The sequence below is a fragment of the Mandrillus leucophaeus genome, unplaced genomic scaffold (assembly GCF_000951045.1).
Source record: "Mandrillus leucophaeus isolate KB7577 unplaced genomic scaffold, Mleu.le_1.0 Scaffold280, whole genome shotgun sequence".
NCBI lineage: Eukaryota > Metazoa > Chordata > Mammalia > Primates > Cercopithecidae > Mandrillus > Mandrillus leucophaeus.
The window spans coordinates 180229-193438 of NW_012102921.1; the positions used below are offsets into that span (position 1 = coordinate 180229).

The 13210-nt window shown below is 52.3% G+C and overlaps 1 protein-coding gene across 1 annotated transcript in view; it reads right to left on the bottom strand.

Moving 5' to 3' along the window:
• The window catches only part of CUX1 (cut-like homeobox 1), a 378329-nt gene that overhangs the window by 52794 nt on the left and 312325 nt on the right, over positions 1–13210 (bottom strand). Inside the window, exons 14-20 of the mRNA XM_011985213.1 lie at positions 12369–12465; positions 10655–11326; positions 9104–9169; positions 7793–7894; positions 5759–6603; positions 3369–3534; positions 2775–2831 (exon numbers count right to left, since the gene is read on the bottom strand). Coding sequence (XP_011840603.1) covers positions 2775–2831; positions 3369–3534; positions 5759–6603; positions 7793–7894; positions 9104–9169; positions 10655–11326; positions 12369–12465 — 2005 coding nt within the window. The remainder of the gene's footprint in view (positions 1–2774; positions 2832–3368; positions 3535–5758; positions 6604–7792; positions 7895–9103; positions 9170–10654; positions 11327–12368; positions 12466–13210) is intronic.

The following is a 13210-nucleotide window of genomic DNA, read 5'->3' on the forward strand; positions in this document are numbered from 1 at the left end:
TGTGAAACTCCCTTGAAAAGTAACCTCTGATAGTAAAGACTCAGATGAGGAAAGCCATATGATAATCTCTTTTCTTTCTGGCAAAGCCCTCCTAGTCCTGCTGGTCCAGAGAAATATTTTTACTTAGCCGTCATTACGCTATACAATTTTAAAAAATTTTCCTGGCCAGGCGCAGTAGCTAACGCCTGTAATCCCAGCACTTTGGGAAGCTGAGGTGGGGGAAATCACCTGAGGTCAGGAGTTCGAGACTGGCCTGGCCAACATGGTGAAACTCTGTCACTACTAAAACTACAAAAATTAGCTGGGCGTGGTGGTGGGTACCTGTATTCCCAGCTACTCGGGAGGCTGAGGCAGGAGAATCACTTGAACCTGGGGGGTGGAGGTTGTAGTGAGCTGAGATTGCATCACTGCACTCCAGCCTGGGTAACAGAGAGAGACTCCGTCTTAAAAAAAAAAAAAAAAAAAGAAAAAATTTTCCTGCAATATAAGAAATCTTTTTCCATTTTTTTTCCCTAGTCACCATTATTTTTGCTTCTGCTGCTGGCTTTCCTATGACCATGATTTTTGCTTCTGCTGCTGCTTTCCTATGACTTCAGGGTGTTGGGTCGGTGATATGTGCTTCACCTCCCCTCTCGCTGGAATGACATGGAAGCGGGGTGGGGGAGATACATCCATTTGCTGCCTCTTCACAAAAACCACTGGCAACCTCCATACCCTGTTCCGTTTCATCCAGGGGCTCATTGCCTTTTTCTATCTCCTGCTTCCAATCTGCGAGACTGCCCAGGAGTCTTAACTGACTTTATTCTATAAAGTCAATTGGTATCTTACAAATATCATTTACATTCCTCTTAGAGCCTAGTGTGTTTTTCTTAGGTTTGACACGTGACTGTTGTAGGGACGTTCCAGCACAGTGGCGATGATCTGTTACAATACAAAGTAAAACGTCATTCTTCTAGGATTTGTTCCGTCAAGGAGAAATTGCTTCTGGCATCGATCTGATGCCAGCAGGGATGGCACCGAGGGAGACTTCCTGTTTTATGTAGGACAAGGGGTTTTTTGTTTTTTTTTGTTTTTGAGATGGAGTCTCACTCTGTCACCCAGGCCGGAGTGCAGTGGTACGATCTCAGCTCACTGCAACCTCCACCTCCCGGGTTCAAGCAACTCTGCCTCAGCCTCCCGAGTATCTGGGATTACAGGCTCCCACCACCACACCCAGCTAATTTTTTTTGTATTTTTAGTAGAGATGGGGTTTCACCACGTTGGTCAGGCTGGTCTTAAACTCCTGACCTCAGGTGATGCACCCGCCTCGGCCTCCCAAACTGTTGGGATTACAGGCGTGAGCCACTGCACCCGGTCTAACGAGCGGTTTTGATCTAGAAAACATTAGTCACTTTCTGCCAAGTTCAGTCCTGCCTCAATGGACTCAAATACTCTCATGAGTTTAAAGAAGGCCAACTTCCCGTTACAGCAGGGGGTCAAGGCTAACTTTCCATGCAGACGTCCGTAAAACTCCAGCACAAACAGCTACATCCATTATTTCCCCTCAAGTATTCTGAACTCGAGCCAGTGCTGGATTAGTTCTTGGTACTTTCTAATTAAATTGGCCAAGCCAGAATGAGTGATCCCTCCTTCCGATGGACGCCCGCTCTACCTCGATGTCCAGCCAACACAGCCTCCTAACCCCTACGTTGGTCAGAATCAAATCAAACACGGAAAACACGCAGAACTCTCAACTGGGGACTGAGATGCCACCGAGGCGCTCCGGCTGCATCTGTGTGAGGGTTTGGGCTCTTGCAGAAGCAGCAGCCACTGCCACACAGCTGTTCCCTGTGCTACACACATTCCCCCTCGTGGAGCTTGAGGCAAGCTGGCGGGCTTCGTGCTCCTGTTAGCTTTGTTTGTGTTTTCAATGAATCAATGGGATATGGAGACGAATCAACATGTTTAGAAAAATACAGAAAGGGAAAAAGAGGACCAGCTCACAGTGCTGGCTGTTCCTAAAAGCTGGCTGTAAAAAGCTCAGCTCCAAGTGTGGGATCGGCGCGTGAGATGGGAGGCGGGGGGCGCAGGAGGGAGCCTAGGAGCCGTAGCCATGGGTCAGCCTGGACGGGCTGTGTCCAGGCACCGTGTGGCAAAGAGAACAAGTCTGGTTGGAGACCTCAAGGCTGTGAAATGCAGACAGAAAGGAGCCTGAGCTTCTCAGCCTGCAGCCACCACCCTCCGCTACCACCTGCTCCCGGGCTCTGATCTCAGTCCCCAGCTCTTCATCCGTTCACGCCTGAGCTGTCTTCAGGGGTTTCCTGGCCATTTCCTTTCTGCTACCCTACCTTTCCCACTGTTCAAGGTCCAAGCTCCCCATTTTCCTGTTCAGAGGATGCCTAGATGTCTTCCGGTTAGACAAGAAGTCCCCTGACACGACCACACCAGGAGAGGGATGTGCGCCCGTACTTTGCCCCTTCCTGTCAGACAGTAAGCCCCCGAGTGGGAAATCTGTCTCTGACTTAGACCCCAGCCCTGAACACAAGGCTCTAGGCCGACGAAGGATGACAGTGGGTGTGCAAACCTTGGCAGGGTCCCTCCGTGCACTGTTGACTCGCCCTCCATTAGAAACTGACGCAGAGAGGGACCCCGTTTGCAGACAGGATGCCATATTTCAGCTCCCCAAATCCAGAATGTGGGGTCCCTTGGAGTCTCCCCGGGACAGAGCAGAGCACGGGACAACAGAAAAGGCAGTGAGACATTTCATGTAAAAGCAACAGAAATTGGCTGCTTACCTGAGCTCACACAGCCCTGCTGCAGCGGGTCCTGGAGCGACGTCACAGAGTGGAGGACTGAAGTAGAAAAAGGTTATAATTAAAGGAAGGAACGCGGCCCAGGGCTTAAAGCTTCCTAACTGCATGTGGCAAGGCCCGGGGAGGCTTCCCACTCCTCCTGGGGAGGGGCGAGCACGGGACCCGCGGGCCAGGGAGGCGCTGCTGTCGCAAAGCCAGGCCCCTGGGCTGGGAGAAGGTGAAAGGTTTTGCCTGTGACATCTCCCACTTTAGTACCCTTGGCTGACTTTCTTTCCTGAATCCCTGATTCAGCTACTTGACTTTTACCTGTATTTATGTATAAACAGCATTTTTTAAATTGGTAACTCATTTTCTGCTGCTTATAAAATTAGGCACGATCTTCTCTCCCACGGTGACAGGTTGTGGAGGAAGGGGACGGTTCTGTCCCCCAGCACCAGCCCATGGTGGGGAGCGTGGCTGGCCGCCTCCTGGGGTGGAGTTCCCTCCTCCCTCTCTGCATAGCCCAGGTGGGGCTGCTGTGACCAGGTCCTTGCTACAGTGGGGGCAGCCCCTCTCCTCTGGCAGGACCCCTGTTACCTGGCCCTTGCTGCTGGCCCTGGACGGGTAGAACACCCTGGCCTAGCTCGCCGTTCAGCCAGAGCTGCATCCGGATGAAGGGTTCTCGGCCTTTCTGCGTCAGCTTGCTCCATGGCTTCGGTCGGGACAGCATGTCGCTGACGCTGCCCTGGGACAGGCCCAGCACCTGGAATGGCACCGAACACACACGGCCATCAGTGCCGGGGTAATAGCCTGACGCCACAGACACTGCTGCAATGCACATGCAACACACAGAAGGCGTGTCTAGGGCTGACTTCTGAGCACAGAACTGCGGCCTGGTGGCAGTGACAGGTTGTGGGCAGGGAATAAACGTTTAAAGATCAATGGTAGGCTGAGACCCCGGCACAGGAGGACTTTTGGGCAAGCCATGGTTACAGCCACAGCTCTTGGCTCCCAGGAAGGGAAGAGGGTCTCATCCCAGGGTCTTGATCCTGCCAAGACAGCAGGCCTGTCACCCTGACACCCTGCGGAGGAGGTGTGTACAAGCACCTTGCTCTTCACCTGGTGGCACCGGGAAAGGCTAAGGTGCCAGGGATAAGACCCCTCTGGAGGTGGGGCAGAGGGTGCCGGTGGGACCGGGGAAGCTGGTGTCCTCTGCAAACAGAACCAGGCCGGCATTTAGAAAGGTCTGCTTGCTCTGACCGCATCCTGATCAAAGGTGGGGGCCCAGAGGTGAGCTGGTAGGACCCGGGGAGCTGGCCTGGGAGTGACAGTCCGCCGCAGATGATCGCTGAGTTGCGTGTACACACCCGAGTTTTCTGATGCTCCCATATGGCCATACATATGTATAGGCACAAACACCCCCCACAGGACACAGATGCCGCCCTGGGATATTTAGGGGCTGCATCCGATCACTCTTTTGAAAAGTTCTCAAGTTCCAGAATAAAACTGCACTCACGGGCCAAACAAGTTCAGTGCTATTAAGTCTGCTAAATTTAAGGCATGAGCACGAATGTCTATTTCCATGTTCTCAAATGGTATTTTTACAACACTGATCTAGAAATCTCAAGGGGCTTGAAATACTCATCCTCATTTCTAGTTGCCCCCCTTCACCTTTTGCAAAATCAGGGCAAAGTTCGCCATTGGACACCACTCGGATTTACAGCACAGCATATGGCAAACACGGAGTGGAAGGCAGGGCGGGGAGTGCGGGGACGGCACCATGCAGGGACCCTGGCTTGGCAAGCAGGGGAGGGAGATTTGTCCCCTGCTGATCAGCCACGTGCTCCCTCAGGAAGGGCACCTTCCTTTTAGGGGAGAGGGGTGCTTCTTGTTCTATTCAGCACTCCATTATTTAATCTAAATCTAATCTAAAATGGTAGGGGGTTGGGAGGCCAAGGTGGGCAGATCACTTGAGGTCAGGAGTTCGAGACCAGCCTGGCCAACATGGTGAAATCTCGACTCTACTAAAAATACAAAAATTAGCTGGGCGTGGTGGTGGGCTCTCGTAATCCCAGCTACGCGGGAGGCTAAAGCAGGAGAATCGCTTGAACCTGGAGAATCGCTTGAACCCAGGAGGCAGAGGTTGCAGTGAGATGAGATAGCGTCGCTGCACTCTAGCATGGGCAACAGAGTGAGACTCCATCTCAAAAAATAAATAAATAAAATGATACTAGGACATGATGTTTATTTTAGATTTGGCAGGTGCAGTTAACCCTCATTCTCCTGAATCCCAGTGACCAGGAAAGTGCCAAGAACAGAAAGCCCTAGAAGCTTGTCCATGCATGATTACACTTTCCTGAGCTAGGGACGGATGATGGGGAAACACAGGCCACCCTGCTTGGGCCATCCCCGAGCTGTGTGTCCCTGGGCAGGTTGCTTGACCTCTCTGACTGAACAATATCCAAGAGTTACACAGAAAGGAACAATGATGCTCTCTGCAGCTTTTTCTAGTAAGTCCCTTTTGGCTCTCTGCGTACTGGTGGTCCCTCTATGTGATCAGATCAGATCTTTTTTAGCCAAAGAAACTTGCAGGGGTGCCTCTCGGCTTCCCCCTTGGCAGCAAAAGCTAGATGTGAACTAGGCTGCCGGCCAGCTTGGGGCAAGTAGTTAACGTCCCCAAGCCTTGATGTCCTTCCTGGTCAAATGGGGATTTTATCGTCTACTTCCCAGCGTAACTGAGAGGTTGAAAGGGCAGCACACAGGTGAGAGGCCGAGTCCAGAACCTGGCTGCAGTCGGGGCTCGACAAACGGAATCGGGGCTGGAATGTTTACCAGCCGCACCTTGGAAGTCTGGGAGCAGAGGATGCCTTATGCTCTGCTCTTGGGTGAATTGAAATGGGTGAGGGTCACACACTCTGGGATAGATACTTGGTCCTCAGCAAGGAGAAGAGACAGGAGAACCAAAGCCTCAAGATCAGATCCCTTACCTTCTCCCCGAAGATTCTCTGGCAGATGCCGTTCTTGGCCAGCTTCTCCTTAACCTGCCGGGTGAGCTCGATGGTGTCCACCTCCTGGTACATGTAGACCTCGTACTGCTCAGGGGTCAGCGGGGGGACCGAGGGCTTGGTGGGCTTGGACATGGGCACGATCGGGGAGGATGGCAGGGGGCTGTTCTGAGGCGTCTCGCTGCGGCTGGCCCCGGTCAGACTCAGCTCTGAGCTCTGGGAGTATGGGGACTCGGCACTGGGCCACTCCTTCCAGTACTCTGATGACGAGGGTCCCTGGAGCTGGCTGCGCTCGGCCCGAGGCTGGCTGCCACCTCCGCTGCCACTGCTACCTTTCTCTTTCCCGCCGCCCGTTTCTTCGGCCTTGGCCTCCTCGGAGGAGGCGGCGTTTCTTCTCTCTGGCTGCACCGCGCTCCACCAGTGGTCCTTCCAGGCACCGCTGCGGCCCACTTCGTTTTTCACCTGTCTCAGGACCCCTTGTGCACAATCGGCGGCTCCCTGGGGGTCCAGCCCGGGGGTGTCCTGGGCCTCCTTTTTGAGGGCCGGGGGGTTCGGCAGAGCAGAGGCACCAGCCTCAGGAGCTGCGGAGGGCTTCTTCAGGGAGATGGCGAGAGGCGGGTAGCTGGACACGGTGGGCATGGGCGAGGTGGACAGAAGCTTGGGGGTGAGGATGGTGATGTCACTCTGGGACAGCGGTGCCTGCTTTAAGGCAGGGTCGAGGGCGGCCTGCTGGGCCTCCATCTCCCGGCGGGCTTGCTGCAGGATGGAGCGGATGGCGTCATCGGAGTTCCCGCTGCCGGATGCGGAGGAAGGCTGGGCCGGCTCTGCTGCGTGGAGAAACAGGGGTGAGAGTGTGGCAGGGGGGGGCCCCTTTAGCTGGGGACATGCTTCTCATCCTAACTTGACCTACTGCAAAGTGTGGGTTATTTGGGAGGACCACACCGTCTATTTCCCCAGCATGGCCCCTGTCAGTGAAACATTCAGGCATTTTGTCTGAACCAAGGGCCAGGGCCTGATGCTGCAGCTTGATGACCTGGTGGCCTTTGGTACACACAGATGTAGAGGGTAACAAAGGGGGTGTCAGTGAAAGTGCTCCCTGACGTGCCCTCCTAGGGCTCCTTTCCCCGAGGATTTCTCTCTTTTTTTTTTTTTTAGAGACAGGATCTCGCTCTGTTGCCCAGGCTAGAGTGCAGTGGCATGATCATGGCTCACTGTAACCTCCACCTCCCTGGCTCAAGCAATCCTCCCAGCTCAACCTCCCAAGTAGCTGGGACCACAGGTGCACACCACCATGCCTGGCTAGTGTTTTAAGAGACAAGGTCTCTCACTATGTTGCATAGGCTGGTCTTAAACTCCTGAACTCAAGCCATCCTCCCCCATCAGCTTCCCAAAATGCCAGGATTATAGGTGTGAGCCACCGCACCTGGCCTCTGATAATTTTTATACTTAGTATTCATTTTCCTGTGCTATATTCTGAAATGCAAGTAGTTCTGTCAAAGTTGAGGAGTGCAATTTCTGTGAATAATTGTAACTAGGGGCCAGGTGTGGTGGCTCATGCCTGTAATCCCAGCACTGTGGGAGGCCGAGGTGGGTGGATCACTGGAGGTCAGGAGTTCGAGACCAGCCTGGCCAACATGGTGAAACCTCGTCTCTACTAAAACACAAAAATTAGTGGGCATGGTGGCACATGTCTATAGTCCCAGCTACTCGGGAGGCTGAGGCAGGGGAATAGCTTAAAACTGGGAGGCAGCGGTTGCAGTGAGCTGAGATTGTGCCACTGCACTCCAGCCTGGGCAACAGAGCGAGACTGCATCTCAAAAAAAAGAAAAAGGTAACTATTAGGCAAATACAGATCACAAAGACAGACCTGCTTCTCTCTACGTGCCTAAATGCTTGAGAACAGGCGTTCATTATTGCTTAAAAAAAAAAAATAGTTAATTACTGCTGACCAGAGCACTCATGACAATTCTCTTAATTAAGTTTGGAAGACAGTGGGTGAAGAAACAGAAGCTGTACCAGTTTTCTGCACTTGGAGCTCCCGCTTGGCTTGCTCTAGGATGGACTTGATGGCTTCATCAGAGCCAGTCTCCGAGGCTCGGATCCGGGTGGTGATGTTACCTGTGGGGAGAAGTTGCGCCAATGACATCAAACCCAAACCTCGGACAGAAAGCAGCGCTGCGCGAAGACGTCATTCTGATATATAGCCCCGGGTGGGGGCTGGTGACACAAGGAGGCAGATGTGGCCTCCCAGTGGCCTGCGTTTGCTGTGAGTGCAACTTCACAGCGACACCGGGCAGGAGGGATTTCCTGCTCAGTTGACCTTATGGCCAGTGTCACTCTGCCAGAGCCGGACACCACCCGTGGGTTAGTGCCCTGGAGAACCGATCATTTAATCCATATATATAAAAGGTGGGTGATTAAAAGGCAATGTTTCTCATGAGTCACTTAGAAGCAACTGCTGTGGCTTGGGACTGACTCTCGTCGGGGTTAGATGTTTATTGGAGGCTGGTGGCCCACACAGGATAAACGGGAAAGGAGGGCGGAGGGTTTGAGGCTGATTGTCTGTCAATCATTCAGAGGCACAGGGTTGAAGACAGACAGACTTAACTTAAAAAATTGTTCGCATCTATGATCCCATAATGTCTTTTTAAAATTTACAAACGAGGAAAGGAGCCTGCAGAAATTCCTAAGGGGCGAGGATGGATTCTTTCGGCCACACGGTGATGTTTGTGCAGGCAAATGTGCAGACGAAATGAAGCTACTATGGCCCGGGGGCCGGCCCCAGCTCTTTCGGGAAGCTGCCCGGATAGTTTAATTTCGTACTACCTTCCTAAATAGGAACCACTGCATTCAAAACAAGTATACCACCATTTAAAAACAAGTACGCCACCGGGACGATTTGGGATGCGTGCGTTCCGTAGGACCTTGAGTGTATTTCCGAGTTAAAAATACAAGGAAGCAGCAGTATTTAATTTGATGGGGTCACCTGACTTTTCTCAGAGCAACCACTGTTATTTTTTCAACTGCGTCTGAGAAAAATGGGGGACCGGGTAATTAGGATCTGAAGTGGGCTGGGATTCAGACTCGGGGGTGCTTAGCTTAGTGATGCCTCTTCTCACCTCTGCCTGCGCTTGGGAAAGGGCAGGCAGCTTGGGAGGAAGGGGCTGGGTGTGCTTGAACCCGTGCCTTGTTTTATACTTACTAGCTGTTTTTCCATCAGGTTCCAGGCCAGAATCACACTGCACAGTTTTAACCCAAATACACAGCTAAGGACATGCTGCTTCCCTAGGTGACTGACTGCAAAGAAAACACCTGCCTGCAACATACCTTCAGACCCATTTCTTCGTTTCGGTACTTCCTGAAATAGTCTGTTCAGGCTCTGGCCTGGATTCTCTGTTGAAAAACAAGTGTGGTAAGAACAAAACAATCAGGGGAATGGTGGTGTTGACGATATGGGCTGTGTGACATGAAATCTGAGCCGCCTGTCGCTAAAGAAAGGGCTCAGGGCTGCCTGTGCAACTTGGGAGTTTCTAGAATCTTCTGAGAGGCCCTTCCCTGGCTGACTGGCCCGCAGAGGCCGTGACTCTGCTGCAAAAGGAGATGGGAGAAATCTAAGTAGCGACCTACGGCATCAAGGCCAGGGAGGTCCACGGGAGGGAGGACTGCCTTGAAGGAGGATCACCCACCAGCCCCCGGAACAAAGCTCACATTAATCATCCAAAGACATTCAATTTCGGTTAACATCCTCATAAAACACTGCATGTTCTTGGTGCAAATTGATGCTGTTCAAAACATCTCCCTGCTCTGTTTGAGTCTAAATTTCAGGGTGTTTCAAATATGTCTGATGAAATGACCTCTCTATAGCTCTGTTGATGTGGCACATTGTTCCCCTGGTCTTAAAACAGAGAAGGAACTTTCTTTCTTGTTTTTTTTAATTTGAGGCAGGTTCTCACTCTGTTGCCCAGGCTGGAGTGCAGTGGCTCAATCATGGCTCACTGCAGCCTCCACCTCCTGGGCTCAAGTCATCCTCTTGCCTTAGCCTCTTAGGTAGCTGGGACCACAGGTACACGCCACCACCCCCGGCTAATCTTTTGATTTTTTTGTAGATCAAAAGATTACAAAATCTATATTGCCCAGGCTGGTCTTGAACTCCCGGACTCAAGCGATCGGTCCACCTCAGCCTCCCAAACTGCTGGGATTATATGGGCGTGAACTACCATGCCCGGCTAGGATTTTTGAAATTATGAAAGCGACTGACATTTTATCTTTTTACAGAGGGTGGGGTAGAAAGGGTGCCTAAATAAAATTTTTTGTGTATTTTACTCAAGCCAGGCCTGTTTTACTCATAATGCTAAACAAATCACTAATGGACCATGAACAATGTAAGGAAGGTGGCCACGGGACACGCCCTCTTTTGCGGGGTGGGAAGATGGGGGGTGTCATCTGTGACGTGTTCTCCCTACAGAACCAACTCTGCACAATGATCAAGCCTAGTCAACATGGTCCTATGGGGCTGGAGGGGACGCAAGGGCTCCTCCCAAAAGTGAGACCAGCACCCAAGGCCAATTAGACCCATGGCCACTAAGCATACCAAGACGCTATACATCATGTAATATGATCTACAGTATTGAAATACTACAGGGTTTCCTAAGTATGGAGTGCTGAGTGCATTTGAAAGTCCAGATCTCCCAAATCTCACAGCCTTAACTCATGCCGGGCCACCCTTGAGCTCTGGACGTGGCAGAAGTAAAGAGAACTTTACCTGATGTGATGCACAAATGTTTCATCACACACACGCACACACACACGCATGCACACACACATGTGCAACTCTGTGACGGGCTCACACGCTGGCGCCACCCAACGCCAGTCTCTCACCTCTTTGTCTGCCTTGGATGCTACGGAGGGCCAGGATGTTCTGCTCATCGGAGAGGAACTGTTTCATCTTGTGAAATGGCTCCTTGCCGCGAACAGTCAGTTTATTCCATGGCTTGGGTCGAGCTAGAATCTCGCTCACGGACCCTTGAGACAGTCCCAACACATAATGTCCGAAAATACGTTGTCCGATATTGTGCTTAATGAGCTGCTCTTTGACCTGCCGGGCGATTTCTGCAGTGTCCATCTCCTCGCCCTCGGAGACGCTCCCAGCACTTTCTGACTGGCTGGGGGATGGGGCCATGCCATTGACATCTGGGCTTTGTTGTAATGGACTTTGGGAAGATATGGAGTTTGTGCTGTATGGACCTGTTGAAAAAATCATGCTTGTGCTTCCGGCTTCCTGCATAGCCTTGGAGTAGAAGGACTGCATTAGCTGCCGCTGGAGAAGAGAGTTTAGTGCAAATTTTCCTGTAGAAGCCAGGGGTAGGCTGGGGCTTGCCAGGGATGAGCTGAAAAAGTCTTGACTTAACCCCGCTGGTGAGAACTGGTGTGTACCATTAGTATTGGAAGCCTGCTCCCCCGGGTTGCGGGGCAACTGAGAAGGAGGGGGGGCCGGCAAAGATCCCGGGCGCCGACTTTCAGGCTGGTCTTTCCCTTTCCTCCTGGCTGACCCTACAAGGAAGGGCAAACAGAATGCATTATGGGGGATTCCAAAGGGGGAAAAAAAAACCAAGACCAAAATGCAAAAGTTTGCCCCCGCAAAAGGGAAAACAAAAAAAAGTGCAGGTTTTTTTTTTTTTTTTTTACAAGGGCCAATGAGGTGGGTTGGTTTGTTTTCCGATTAAATTTGTAAGTCAGCCAAACGAGGCTTCCCAAAACAAGCAACATGCATTCATGTTTGCGCCTTTCTTGTACGTTGCAGCCTGGAGAGTCCCCTTCACATAGATTCAAACTCCTAGCGTGACAAGGAGCCGGTGACACACACAGGGAAGAGTTGACGGGTCACGGGCCTCTTACTGGGCCCGCTGGCCCCGGCCGGAGGAGCAGCAAACACTGACATTTTTGGACCAATGGATTCGCTCGTACCTCTTGCTCTGAGGTGGATGCACGGTACCAAGCCCCCTCGATTTGGAGGCGCGCGCCCGTTTTGAGAATGCAATACCATCGGAGCCCGAGACACCTGTACGCGTTTTACCAGCTGCCCAAATCAGAAGCACAGTCAGTGACGCCACCATTTGGGGGATGAGCCAAGAAAGGCTAAGGATGGGGGACGCGTCCCCAGGGTAGACCTGACCAAGGAAGAAAAACCTCTACTGGACCCGGCATACCCGGGGCTGTCCCTGAAAACACCACCAGAGCGAGGCTGCGTTCACACTGTCCCTGGCCTCTGTGCAGCACAACTAGACACAGATCAGAAAGGCCGACGTCCTCCGAGCTGTCCCTCCCGGGGTCTCCAGACGCACTGCCCCTAACTGACCTCCGCAGAGCCTGTGCGGCTGGCCCGTCTCAACATCCAGCTTTTTAAGCAGGGCGGGGAAGGGAAGGAAGGAGCGGTGAGGAGAAGGGCACCCAACACGCATTAGTCAAAGGTTCTCATTAACCGGCGCTTCTCTGGCCATGCATCTGCCCAGACTCACGATTCACCTTGCTTTTCCTTGACCGACCCCTGGAAGCGAACCAAGCACCTCACACGCGTGAAGCCCGGCCAACCTACCGCTCAGGTCGCTGTTGGAGATGCGCAGTGCGGCGTTCTCGGACTGCAGCGAGCGGTTCTTCTCCATCAACAGCACCTCCAGGGGCTTGGCCGCATCCTAGAAGAGGCAGAGCAGGGGGCTCACTGTGGGGCTCACTGCGGGGCCGGCCACCCACCTGCTTCCTGGGCGGCCAGGCCCGGAGCCCTGCCTCCCTCCGTCTGTCCGTGTTCCCACCCAGCTCTCGATCTAACTCCGAAGTGGGTGGGGACAGCTGATTTTCCCCCAAGACGTTTAACACACGTGGAAAACAAGTTCCCTTCAGAAAGAATGGATTCTAGTTGAAGTCATTTTTCTTCTTAGACTTCCACAGCTTCTAAACAATTAATTATTCTCTCATCTGTTCTCAAACTCAAGCGACCTGAACTTGCGCCTCATTTGGCCGTAAGACTGGTTGCCAAGCCACAAACCTCTGTCCGAACGTTTCTGTAAAGGGAACTTTTTTTTTTTTTTGCCAGCCACAAAGATGTTGGTTGTCTTCTGGGCATCTGGAGTCAGATTCCACTTAGGATGTCAATTTGATTTGATTTGATTTTTTAATTTTTTGAGACAGAGTCTTGCTCTGTCACCCAGGCTGGACAGCAGTGGCACAATCTTGGCTCACTGTACCCTCTGCCTCTGGGGTTCAAGTGATTCTCCTTCCTCAGTAGCTGGGATTACAGACGTGTGCCACAACACCCAGCTAATTTTTTATATTTTTGGCAGAGATAGGGTTTCACCATGTTGGCCAGGCTGGTCTCGAACTCCTGACCTCAAGTGATCCACCCACCTCAGCCTCCCAAAGTGCTGGGATTACAGGCGTGAG